Here is a 12,965-nt window from a genome sequence, read left to right as displayed (position 1 = left end):
AAGCTTAGAGATCTGGAGAGGAACTATAACACAAGGCAACCAGCTGGAAATCCCCTCCCTTTCAGGACTGAGGGGGAACCCCAGTGCGTTGGCTGGTTCACTTTGTGTTCTGAAACAAGCCGCAGACTTCACTACTTTGATGCAACGCTAAACAGCGGATCAGCTGCCCGTAACAGTTTCCCTAAATGGAAGAATTTCATCAAATACACACAAAATAACCAATATATTAGAGAAATTAAAGGAAGAGAAGGGCAGCTTCACAACTAGATTGAGGTACTTACACTGGAATATGTCACATGCACCAGCACATGCAGTGGAATTAAATGCCCTGTTAAGAAACAAGGGTCAGCTGGCAGCACTAAGTTCTGCTTTACTGATCTCCAGAATCAAAGACAGTGCAACTTCTTCTAACTAAAATGATCAGAGATGCTGAACCCATTGCAAACAGCAGATATCTGGAAACACTGAAATGACTCACAAAAGAAGCAGTAACAACTATTTCCATGCCTGAGATCAGGCAGGGAGCAGGCTGATCCCTTCGAGGCTACTGGGAAGGGCTGAACTTTCAGCAGCTATGTTGGGAGATTCCAGTATTGCATTCACTGGAATAAAAGGGAGTTCAAGAGTGTTAGGGTATTAGGCTTTAGTCGGGTTAAATTATTCAGAAGCCAAAAAAGACTCATCATTTTTTGGATACTTCTCACAATAGTAGTTTCTTTCCTGGTTCAGGTCGGCCTCTATGCCATAATGCGGTGCCATGCAGAGGTACTCAGACAAGCTACTTTGCATATCAAAAGTAATTTAGATGCATTAGCGTGGCACTCTGCCAGGGGCAATATGCAAGGCCTTCCAGAGCTGGCATCTCAGGGCACAGTGCCATGTAGACAATGCCCTCCAGAATTTGTTGTGGCATTCACATCATTAATTTTCTATTTAGGATCCTGGCCTAAAAACTTTTTATATGAACCTTTTCATCTCCCCAGAACTCGGAAGTTAATGTTTTTTGAGTTTAGACTGGATTCCTCGCCCTTTTCAGAGATTTAGACCTTCCTGTGTTAGCTGAAGGTATCCGCAGCATTTAGCTACTTTTAAGACAGCTCATAGTGATCCAAACGAAAAACTACTGCCTACTGAAGGAGTTAAGTAACATGAATCCATGGGAATACAGCTGCACTCACTGGGCATTCCCTTCGCTTTTGTCACATGTAAAAGAAATTCTGTTAATATTAGTTTCGGAGAACTTGACATTCTGGTCAGATGCTCAATGGCTAGATGTACGTGCACAGAGACTGTAAAACGCTTTTGGGTTTGGTTTATCACTAATCTGATTAAATTTTTTCCCTCCTTGTACTTCCAAAGGAAGAATTGAGAATAAATAGATGTATGTCCAAACACAGCAACAATGGTACAAAGCAAATAAAACAACAGCCACAAAAATATGGTGCAAAGAGCTGGAATGCAGATGTTTGAGACTTTTATCCTTCATCTACAGCTGTTCATATTAGTACTGGAGTTTAATACTGGGAAGCTGAAAAGAAACAAAGGCTTCTGACCACCAGATGCAGGAAAAGGCAGGGGTGGGTCCACAACACAATAGAAAAGAGGCAATTGAGAGACATGGGATTGTTTTCAATCACAGAAACTGGGGAGTTGGAGAATGAGAAGACAGATATATGAGTTTCTCCTACATTTCCTCCTCTCAGCTCTTCTCAACTCCCTGGATGCACACAAGCAGCACGCTTGAAACTAAAAATAGTAACCATTAACACAACAGCATCCGTTACATCAATGCACACAAAATGTCATTGCTCAGGTTTCTGACTGCAGCTTTGAGTGCCTGGAGTTTTGGGAGGTTATATTTAGATCACGACAAAATCCCTTTGCTAAAGTTCAAGTCAGTACAATAATTATACACACACCAGCATGCTTTCATCAAGTCTTTTCCAGCTGTCCTTCATGCATGAGACCCACAAATATGAGAACTATGCTTTAAATTACTCGGTGCCTGAAGTGTTTAATTTCCTCTCTGGGTGACATTCAGTTCTGGACTCTCCCATCTCCTGGTGAGGAAATTATCAGTTACATAATTACAGATGTTAGCCCAGGAATTCTGAACCTGCAGTTACTCTATATTAAAGTGCAATTATGGTCAGAGATGTGACCACATAACGATGGCACCTTCTTACTCAGCAGATCTGCTGGATACACAGATAGACCTTCTGATTTTGGTGACAGAAATAAGTCCATACTGTTCTTAGTTTGGTTAAAATAAATCTTTAACCAATACTTTATTCTCCAAATATGTTATTTTGGGTCCATTAGAACTGCCCACAAATTAGTGCAAATTTGAAAATAGTTTTGACTAGAAAAAGCAAATAAGACATTTGGAAAATCGTACAATTTTATTTGGACATTTTTTTAACAAGGCATGGCATTTTCTTGTTTCAAAGCAGACTGAAACAAATTTTGTCAACAAGAAAAACCTAAACAAGACAGCAGATAGAATTCTCAACAAAACAAGATCCCTGATGACTTGGCCAGTAAAATTGACACTCATACAACATTGCTGATAAAAATAAGAAGAAAACATGTTTCCCTCAAACAAGTTTCTAGCTGTCACATCATCAAACCTCTAACAATGTGACAATATCAGAAATGAAGCATCTGTCAATTCTCCATCCTTGTGCTCTGCATTTTTAATGTAGAGTTTCTGAAGAAAAGCACCTGTGCTAACATCTGGCTGCTGACAAGGACTGGGTTCATCATCAGGATCCAGAATGATCTTACCACATGATCATGACAGAAGATACATTCAAGATTTACAGGCCTTTTGTCACTTCCTCACTGCAGACTCCCCTAAGGATACACCACGATTTGATGATAATGAAAAAGCAGCACTGAGGGCGTTCTTCCTAGCACTTCTTCTAAGTGCGTTGCAACAACAAGAGAACCTTACCAGAAGGTAAGGTAAGACCAAAGAAATATGTTACCCATGTTTTCCCTAGGTAAACTGGCTAGCAACATGCACTCTGAAAAAAGCTCTTCAGCCACGTTGCAGGAAAACATCACTGGAAGAGAACGGCTGTCTATTTCTCCAGGAAACCTCAAGTGTGCTGCAGGGGCTTCTTGTGGTGGCAAAATACTGTATGCCATTTAAAAAAAAAAGTTTCAGCATCATGGAAACACCTTCAGGAGTACTCTTTCTGAGGCACAGGGTTTTTTTTATGAATGCCTCAGCCCCAATTAGAGAAATGGAGCTTTTGGAAGCCTGAGCAGAAAGGAACTGAAGACTCACTCTAAACAACAGTTGCCACTGGCATCTCCCTGTCACTTGCTGGAGACTCACTATGGAAGCCTTTGCTGTGACAGGACACAAATCTCACCTCCCTCATTCCCAAATACCCACAGCAAAGCTTGTGTTCTAAAACCTAGGGACATTCTGCATGCAAGGATAGATTATTTCCTCCTCTCTTGATAATCTTTTGTTGACTGTTCCTTACTCAGACTTGAGGTATCACAATGCTCCCAGTGGTACTCCTACATTTCCTTCAGGTAATTATGGATGCAACCGGCTTTTTCTATATATTCTGAATCAAATATATGTTTTAATTCCTTCTGCATAAGCTGCTTCTCCCCTAGGGGATCATGAAACATTACTTGCAATGCACTCCACAGGCAGCAATGTAAGCTGATCTCAGCCAAACTCCCTCTGTCAGAAGACAAATTCTCACCCAGCGCTCATCCCCATGCATTAGTTTCATAATTCCTGTATTGTTGCATGTTTAATAAATAAGGAACATGCAACAATTATTAAATTTAACAGTAATAAAGTTACAAAATTGTATGTTCATGTACAAGAAAACACTATCAATGACTACATATACCAGGCTTGACTTCAGTCAAGTAACAGGATAGTAACATTTCTGGTTATTCAGCGCCACTCTGAAATACAGTAGACAATTTGACAGCAACATGCAAAAGCCCTTTAATTTTGATACTCTTGCTAATGAATACTAATATATTAGTACAACACATCTTGTTGGTAGGCAATGATTCTAGTGGGTATTCAAGGCTTTAGCTAAGTTCACCAGTATGTTTTCAGCAGCTGACAGTCAGTCCTCTGATAAAATTTTTGGGCATAGTGTCAATGTAACACTTTCTGACACTATTTTAATAATTGTCACAGCATAAATAAAAATTAAACAAGGGGGGAGTAGCTGGTAAAGCTCGATGAGTAATGAATGGCAGTATAATTGCTGTCCAGTCAAACCTGATGAACTGTGAAAGCATGAATTTTGATTATGAAAGTGTAATAGAACATATTTTGATAGGAAGTTGGCCCGTGGCTTAATGCAGTTAATAAGAATTTGAAGAACTGGCTATTATGTACGTGCTTTCTAATTTTCAAACATCTCAGGAGGGCTACTCCAAGTGAAAAAAGTGTGCAACTTCCAATTATTATACATGTAAATTAGGTAACTTTGCATTTAAATGAGTCCAGCTTATAACTAGGTGTATACAATAAATGATCTTGCACATACTGTATGCTCTATATACCTATTAGTCAGAGGATGGCACACATCCATGATTGAAAATCGGGCCAAGTTAAAAACAAAACAAAAATCTACCACAGGAAGAATTTCACAGTATAAGAAAAAAATTACAATTAGAGAAGCAATGATAGGATCATAAGCTGCAATTGCACTATCCTTAGCATGGGTCTGCGTTTTCCTGGATCACCCACCAGTACCAATCTGACCGGACCAGGTTGGCACATATGATCATATTATGGAAGTAGCAGGAGAACAAATAATACAGCTATCAGGCATAAAGTCAGATGACACAAAAGTAACTTGTCAAAATGTTCTAAACAACCTGGAACTGGCAGAGCAAATTTTTATCATATGACTACTTCGCATTTTCTGTCTCTGGCGTTCTTGAGCTAGCATTATGAGTCCAAAAGCCAAATTTTATTTACTTTTGAGCTACAGAATGCAGGTACTTTTTTATTCCATGGTAAAAGGCTGTGTGTTGTAACTTGTGCTGCATTTCAGTAGGATAAGCCATCTCACGCTACCTTCCATTTACTGAAGGATAAATGTATGCACAGACATTAACTACTGTAAATTATGTACTGTCCTTTGTTTTTAATTTTGATCCTCGTGGGTTTTATTTTTTTTTAATTTTATAATACACGCAAAAATTTTTCATGTACTTGAAATTGTGCTGCTTTTTTGAAACACATGGAACCAAAGCAGACAAATTCTCGGCAATAAAATGTGATCAGCTGGGTGAGAAAAAAAGGAAAAAAAAATCAATGGGAAATGGAGGAGTTTCTAAAAATAGCTCGTTGTTTAGCTGAGTGATGTGATTTCCATTGTTCTAACCTCATTCACAAGTTTTTTCCCACCCAACCTACAACTTTCATACAAGACACACATTGTCATAGTATTGCCACAAGCCTTAGAGATTAGGGCTAGCTAACGGGCATGAAAGCTTATGACAGGAAACTGCATTCTCAGATAGCGTTAAGTCATTGTACTTACAAATTTTAAGAAAACATTTCCCAGTTCATGCTGAGACTGAGGTTCTGGTTGTAAACAAAATTCCAGGGCAGCCAGGAACTCCTTGTGAACACCGAGAATGTCTTCGATGTTAGAAAATAAGATCTGAAATATAAAGAGAAAAACATTGCTAGCTGTTAATACATCTGAGAGTGTTTTGTTAAGGTAGTAGCACAAAAATATTGTGGCTCTAGCCTTGCTGTGGTAGGATCTAAAGCACAAACAGGGACTCATACAGAATGAATTACACTGAATTTGCCCCTTTCCTGGCCCCCTGCAGAAATCTTTATTGCTACTGAAGTACCTGCTGTAAATGAAAGTTATCTTTCCAGATACCTGAGCATGATGAATGTGAGCAACCTCTTTCAAGTCTAGAAAAGATTTCCTATCAGACTAACCAGGTGAATGGAATCGTAAGGACCAAACTCACTTTGCAGGAGATAGAAGCAGGAAGTCATCTACCTTTCCTTCCCATGCCTTAGAAATCACTTTCTGGAAGAAAGGGACTGAAAGCTATCACACACAAAGATGTACCTGTAAATAAGAGACCAAATCTCTGCCACATGGACCTAGCATTTCACTGACAGGAGTACAGAATAGTGTAAAATGCTTGCAAACCACAAGAGCAGCATTTTAGAGTTCCCTTTCACCGATCTCAGTGGTTCTAACAGGTGTATGTAATGGGATAGAGGCCCCTAGTTTAGACATGTAATAAAAGGTAATTGTGCAATCTCACAGCTAAATGATCCCTAGCGATCTGAATATACATGTGCTAAGAGGAATAAACTGACAGGGTGAAAACTGCTATACACACATAAGATTTATAAGTCTTAATCATTTTCATGCAAAATATGAGAAGAAAGTGTGAATACACATATAGGAGACAAAATGCTATCTACACAGGGGGAGAAGTCCTGATGCATAGTGACATCAGTATTGACAGCCACCGGAGGAAAGCCTGAACAGGCAGAGTAAATCCTAGAGTCTGTAGTGACATACATATTGCAGATGACATTTTCTATCACTTTGCTTTAACCATGCCACTTGCACAGAGAAGATCTGCAGTGCAGTCAAACCAGCTTTTACATTGGAAGCAGCCTTCCAAGTCCTGCACAGTGCGTGGGTTACACTCCTCTGAACCCCAAAGCGTGCAGCCTGACAAGCCAGCCTAACATCTTCCAACACTTCCCAAAGCATCTTATCATAATACTAAGCTTTTCAACTTCATGCAGTGGAATTTATTCACCAGATGTGACACTGATTCAGCTTGATGGCTGGTGATGTGGGAGTAATTCAGAAAAACAATAATCTGTAAATTAAGTCTGATCATTCTAGACAGGAATGAAATCTCAGTTCCCGGTTTAAAACCAGCGTATCTCTGGTTTTGCAGGGGTAGACAAGATCAGTAATTCAAAGAGCCCTCCTCTCTGCATGTACCCAGGTTCAACTCTATACCGTCTGTTATTCAAGGATGGGCAGAGTATTTATCTCAAATTCCTCCTGCAAACTGGCTGCATGTGCAGAGCAGAGCCTGCTGCATCTTCCCTGTCTTTACTCCCCTCTCACTTCAGGAGTACTGAGAGTAGTATGCACCATCATTAATGCATACTTGTGTCTCATAGCTCCTTTCTAGCTCTGAATAAACTAAAAGATTCCAACACACTGAATTTGCACTGATGGGCTCTGAACCAAAATAACGGACAGGGAGCTAGGACCATTTGATTGCTTCCAGAAAACTTCCCGTGCTAATTCAAGCAGAGCATACGATGGTTCTGTCACATGGCTGAAACTGATGTGATGACACAGTAGCCTCTGTCTGCATGGCTTTGCCAGAAGCTGTGCCAAAAGGGGATTATCAAGGGAGAAGAAAACATGTGTCAGGGATGATTTTATCCTTCAGGAGCAGTCTTCCGGGGGTATTTTTTGATCCAAGGAGTATCTGTGTAATCTAATGAATTCTGTGGTGGTCAGCAGAGCTCAGTTTGCAGCAGAATTCACAGATAAGAAAAGTCACTTGAAAATCAAGGCAGCAGAGACCTTGACTGCATGTGCTTCTATATCTAATACACAGTTACCATTTATAAGCCTCATGTGAGGATATATGTCTGGCAGCTCACCCTCAAGTTGTACTGCCTTCGATCTACTGTATCGGTAAAATGACAGCAGTGCCCTGACGTGAATGTAGCATAACACTAACATATCAATAGAGTTATTCCCACATGAGGCAGCGAATAAACTAAAAACATTTTATTTTTTTTGATGTTGCTGCAGCTGTTAGTCACTGGACTACTTGCAAAATCTGGGCCTGGCACTGGGCTCATTGTGGCCTTTCCGGAAGGGGGTACAGTGGCCAAAGATTACTGAAATCTCCAGTGCTTAGCGCCAGCTGTAGGAGAAACCTGCAAAAATAATACTGGGAGCAACAACCCAAATTATCCTAAAAAGCACTTTCTCCTTTTGCTCAGAGGTGAGTGACTGCCAGAATACCCTGTATTTTCCTCTAGATGTTTCTGCTGCATGAAGAAAGAGAGGAAAAGGCAGGCTTCTCCTTACATAAGCTGCCAAATCATTTATACAGTCTCTGGTACCATCTTTGCTGCTGCCAGTCACCTCACAGCTCTCTGGTGACTCAAGATACATAATATTAGCAGGCAAAGTTATCAGAAGTCCAAACACCAACTTGCTTGTCCTGCCTGTACCAGCGAGGAGGGAGAAAGGAGAGGGAAAGAAAGAATGAATATCTTTCAACTGCAGGAAAGACAACGAAATTATCTGGGGTAGGGGGAGAAGAGGGGCAGGAGGGGGAGATAATATTGACTCTGATCAGGAAAACCGTACCTTTGTGATTCTATTTCACCAGCAATAGGCGTAGGCCCTTTATTACTGAAGAGAAACTCTGTTATTGAAAGCTGGATATTGTAATAAGAAGAATAAATGAGGTCTCACAGTGGCATCAAAAATGCCCCAGGCACTTCAAGAATGACACAAAAATGAAGTGGTACTGCCCCAGAGGAGTATGGTGAAACTTCAAATACAAATACATTTAAATCAGTAGAGAAAATATGGATTCTTCTGCACAGGCTTTGTGGGCACTGCATCTGATTATGTACCAGTTATAATTAATATTCATTTTGATGATACATGAATACGATAGAATAATAACTTTCATCAACATCTGTGACTGTTGATCAAATTGGCAAATAGTTGTGTAGGTTTATTTCTCACACAGAGCTTACTTTTTGCACACTTCTCTGCACATGAGATCTGTTGTCACTAATCACTTGTCTACTTTTTCTTCAGCCACCTCCAAACTTACTTCAGACTCTAGATGGTGAGTTTTTGGGGAGAAGTGACTTCCAAATTTGAAGACAGTGAGAGGCTTAGCTCCACAAAGCTGCCAACCTGTCTTGCTACCAGCCCCTTCTGATGCCAGTCAGTCAATGCTACAGTATTGCTAGCCTGTAGAATGAATAGCAAAAACGGGGGCTAGAGCCCTGCTGGGATCTCTATACATCCAGGTAATACTAGTATGGGAAATGGAGGAAGCAGCCTTGGGGAAACACATGCCAGCTGCAGTAGCACTGGCTGGTGTGATATAGCTATTATTGCTGTACCCCGCTTCCACAAGTGTAAAGGGCAAAGTTTCTGCTGATTTAGGAGCTGCAGGATCAAACACAAGCCAAATAAGTAAGCCTCTAATGGCAAACAAACTGCACCCTGTCCCAGTGATGATCAGGTTGCACTTGCATATGTCTACAAAGAGTGTTTTGGTTTCTCATGCATATGTCTACAAGGAGGGTTTTTAAGCCAAATTACTACAAGAAAGTGTTGCATGTACTTATGAAAATAATGAACAACAAGGTCTCCTGTGACCATAGGCTCTAGAGAAGCTAGTACCTTATAGCTCTGTGTTCTATGTATCTTATCTCTTTCCAGTGCAAAATTCATGCAGGAGCCTCCCTGTGCAAGGGTCTCAGATCACTTCGTTCCCCCACAAGAACCCAAATTCCTTCCCACTAGAGCACAGAGGAATATTCTTGCCTCCTTCTCATAAGCCCTATCTATTTTAGATTTGTAAAAGACAGCAGATGGAAACTGGCTAACTGAATACTGTCGAGCAAAATAGACAAGGGCTGTGCATTCCCTGCCTTTCCTCTCAAAGACACTGAAAAGGCCTCTCTGTCCTCTACCCACCACTTCACAAATCTTGCCAAAAGTTACTATCTCTGACAACACTACACTGTTGTCAAATTTTACTGAAAAATCAGCCGGTGGGATGAAAAATTTGCTGGAAGATGGCAGCTATACAAATGGGCCAAGAGATTGACAGACACTGTCAACGTGCGCCTCTTTTCCTTAGGGAACCAGTTTAATAATAAGCATCAATATGACATGAGGATATTTGATATTCATATCCCTGAATCAAGCCATTCATTACATATCATTTTTCCTACCCAAGAAAATGAGGAAGACAGAAGAAATACCTTAACATTCTCCTCTGTTATGTACTTCTCGGCTTTGTCTACAGCATTCTGGCGGATCCGGTGAAGAAATGCCTGTAGATATAAAACAGATTATGTTCAAATGGCTTGATACAGTTTGATTTCAGTCTTTTGTATCCTCTAGGTTCCTATCAACACAGTGCACTGATTACCTTTAAGACTGAAAGAATGTAAACGTTTACCAAAATCACCACCACAGTTCTTAGGGTTGCATTCATTGCAACACAAAAGACATTTCCTACAATGTTGTTGGGTTTTGCCTGGCCATAAACGTCTTCCCTTTGTTGAAACTTTTAGACTTAATTATCTGTTACTACCAATAAACCACAGCAAGGATCTGTTTGTTTTTTCTTTGAAGGTTTTACCTCTAAGATGCAGATGTTTTGACTTGGGAAGGCAGCGTGCCTGACACACATCAAGACATATGTCAGCAAAAAGGACTGCAAACAACGACAGAAGGACATTCGTGCTGCCGGAGCTGAGGAATATCAGAGCTATGAGCTAAGGTTATGGACAAGTTCAACAGACTCAATACACAGGGAAGGGAAATGGAAATTTCCAGACAGCCCTTGGGACACCTTATTCAGTTCGCTCTATTTCATTTGGTTAAAACAGACCAAAAAAAAGTGCCGAATCTTTTCACCTAGGCCAGGTTTCCCCTTCCCTCAGCTCTGCACATCTTTGGCTTTAACAGGCAAATCAATAAAAAGCTCCGGGCCAGATACAAATGGATAGCTATCTGAATACCAGCCTTCAAAGCATAGTTCTGGCTACTGGAAGTCGGAATATACTTGCATTTGCACTGAACATACCCACAACGTATTTGATCCAGTGGGAAGGATCCACTGCTTTAGCAACTATTGGATAAAGGGCACTTCTGAACAGAGTAGGGAATTTTACCTTCCACAAAGAGAGTTGCGAATACCCGCAGGTGAGACTGAAGGGAAGCCAGCGAGGACAGAGTCTGCTGTGATAAACTACATGACCCAGGCACAGAAGGGCACAGGGCTTTCCTCTCTGTTCTTGTTAGTGGTTTCTAACTTACCTCCCACACAAAGGGGTGAGCCCTGGGGAGTGCTGTGAATAAGGAAGAAAGGAACTTTTCTTACCCACCTGAGGCAGAGAGGGGAAACGGGTCATTTCTTTGTATTTATGGTACAAAGCAGCATTGTTACAGCTTGATAATAAAAGGCTTTTAAAAGTTGAACTATTCCTGAGTAATGCCCGTGTCAGCTGATGCACACTCAGCTTTTTCTTTTTCCTTTTGCATGTTGGGATTGGCAGCAGCTTACAACCAGATAAGAAGCAATGTCACTGAACCAAACTTAGAGCTTATGAATGCCTTCACCTCTGGTATTTTGGTTGGAAGACGGCGAACATGTCCGTCTGTCTGACTTCCAGCACTAAAAGGGGCACATCTCTTTCTGCTTAGCCATGTCACTCTGGCACTTGTCAGCCATTCACACTTTACAGGACAGGTGCCAATAGAAAAAAAAGAGATTAATTAACGAGGCACACAGACCCTACATTTGGTTTTGGCCATGGATTCTCAACCTGCTTTTGAACAAAATTCAAGGACTATAACCATGTTGCTCCTCTTGTATTGCTAAACAGGAAGGAGATCTGGCCAGATTACAGCTAGATATGGAGAGCTTGGAGCAGGTTGTGAGGACTACGAAGTCTGAAGAACAGATTTCTGCGTTAAAGGGACAAGACGTGTGCCAGAGGTGGAAGAGCCATTTTGTAAGAACCAGCCAGTCCACCTTGCCAATAATCTGGCCAGGAACTGCTGCAATGTTAATGTACTGCCCAGCACCTTGGCAACAGTCAGGGAACTGTCTGAGATGAAGTGTTCAGCATGATGACTAATGGCAGGAGGATTGACAGGAATAGCTGTTGCCCTCCCACTTCAGTGTTGAGTGTGATATCTGAGCATTAATAATCAGGCATCTGATTTATATGAGGTAGCACATCATATTAAAGTCATTCATTCTCAAAAGATAAGCCAGGCAGAGACTTTTCCTTGCTTTAATCACATCTCTGTTTGGAGACAACAAATCCAATTGGAATGATTAATTAATCTACACAATTAGCAGCTCCACTGGTGACTAATAGTTACCTGCCTATTAGTCCCAGTATGGTGGGTCTAATAATAGAAAGCTGGTAAACAGAAGTGCAAATCACGTTAGCTGTTACAGGCTAGTCAATAAAAAAAGCAGAGTCTGTGTTAATCTAAAAAACAGCTTTTCTGTGACGCTTGTCTGAAAAGATCATTTAATGTGAGCGTGAGAAAGGGACAAAAGGAGAGTGAAAAATCAAACAAAAAATGAGAAAGGCAGAGAAGCAGGGAGAGAGTAGAAAGGATGAAAGACATAAGAGGGAAAGAGGCAGTCAACTTTGTAGATAGTTTGTCAAATCTCTCACAGCCTCTGATTTGTACTGATGTGCATGAACAGCAGTCTCTCCAGTAATAATAAAACAAGACAGCTACAAGAGATTTTTGGTCCTAGAAATTTAGTAGTCTACTTTCCAAAATGCAATCCCCCCCCGCAAAATATGAAAACTTAGTGGATGCAGAACTATTTGTTCCCCAGTTTTCAATACCTTCTCATGTGTAAACAGAATCTTTTGCACCACAGTCATTCAAATTAAAAAGCATGATAAACACAAGCTACTAAACAGCAGCTAATAGAGCTAATGTTGCATGCCCTGTTCACATGACAACACCACTTTCCTTCCAAACTGCTTCTAGCTTGGAAAAAGCAGCCCTTTTCTCAGAGATGTTGTTCAGACATTTGGGTCAGTGTTTTCCAGACTTCTCAAGTGAACTTTTGTGCTACCAGTTTTACTAGGCTCTAAGCCATCTGTACCAACACCATCCCTCTATTCACCTGGTGAC

The 12,965-nt window shown here is 40.8% G+C and overlaps 1 protein-coding gene across 3 annotated transcripts in view; it reads right to left on the bottom strand.

Moving 5' to 3' along the window:
- PREX1 (phosphatidylinositol-3,4,5-trisphosphate dependent Rac exchange factor 1) overlaps nucleotides 1–12,965 on the bottom strand; it is a 163,076-nt gene that overhangs the window by 86,272 nt on the left and 63,839 nt on the right. For all 3 annotated transcript variants that reach the window (XM_074605020.1, XM_074605021.1, XM_074605022.1), the window contains exons 2-3: nucleotides 10,049–10,120; nucleotides 5,547–5,669 (exon numbers count right to left, since the gene is read on the bottom strand). In XM_074605020.1, coding sequence (XP_074461121.1) covers nucleotides 5,547–5,669; nucleotides 10,049–10,120 — 195 coding nt within the window. The remainder of the gene's footprint in view (nucleotides 1–5,546; nucleotides 5,670–10,048; nucleotides 10,121–12,965) is intronic.

The sequence above is a fragment of the Larus michahellis genome, chromosome 12, assembly GCF_964199755.1.
Source record: "Larus michahellis chromosome 12, bLarMic1.1, whole genome shotgun sequence".
Taxonomy (NCBI): Eukaryota; Metazoa; Chordata; class Aves; order Charadriiformes; family Laridae; genus Larus; species Larus michahellis.
The sequence above is the reverse complement of the archived record's forward strand: the minus strand, read 5'-3'. Positions and strand labels throughout refer to the sequence as shown.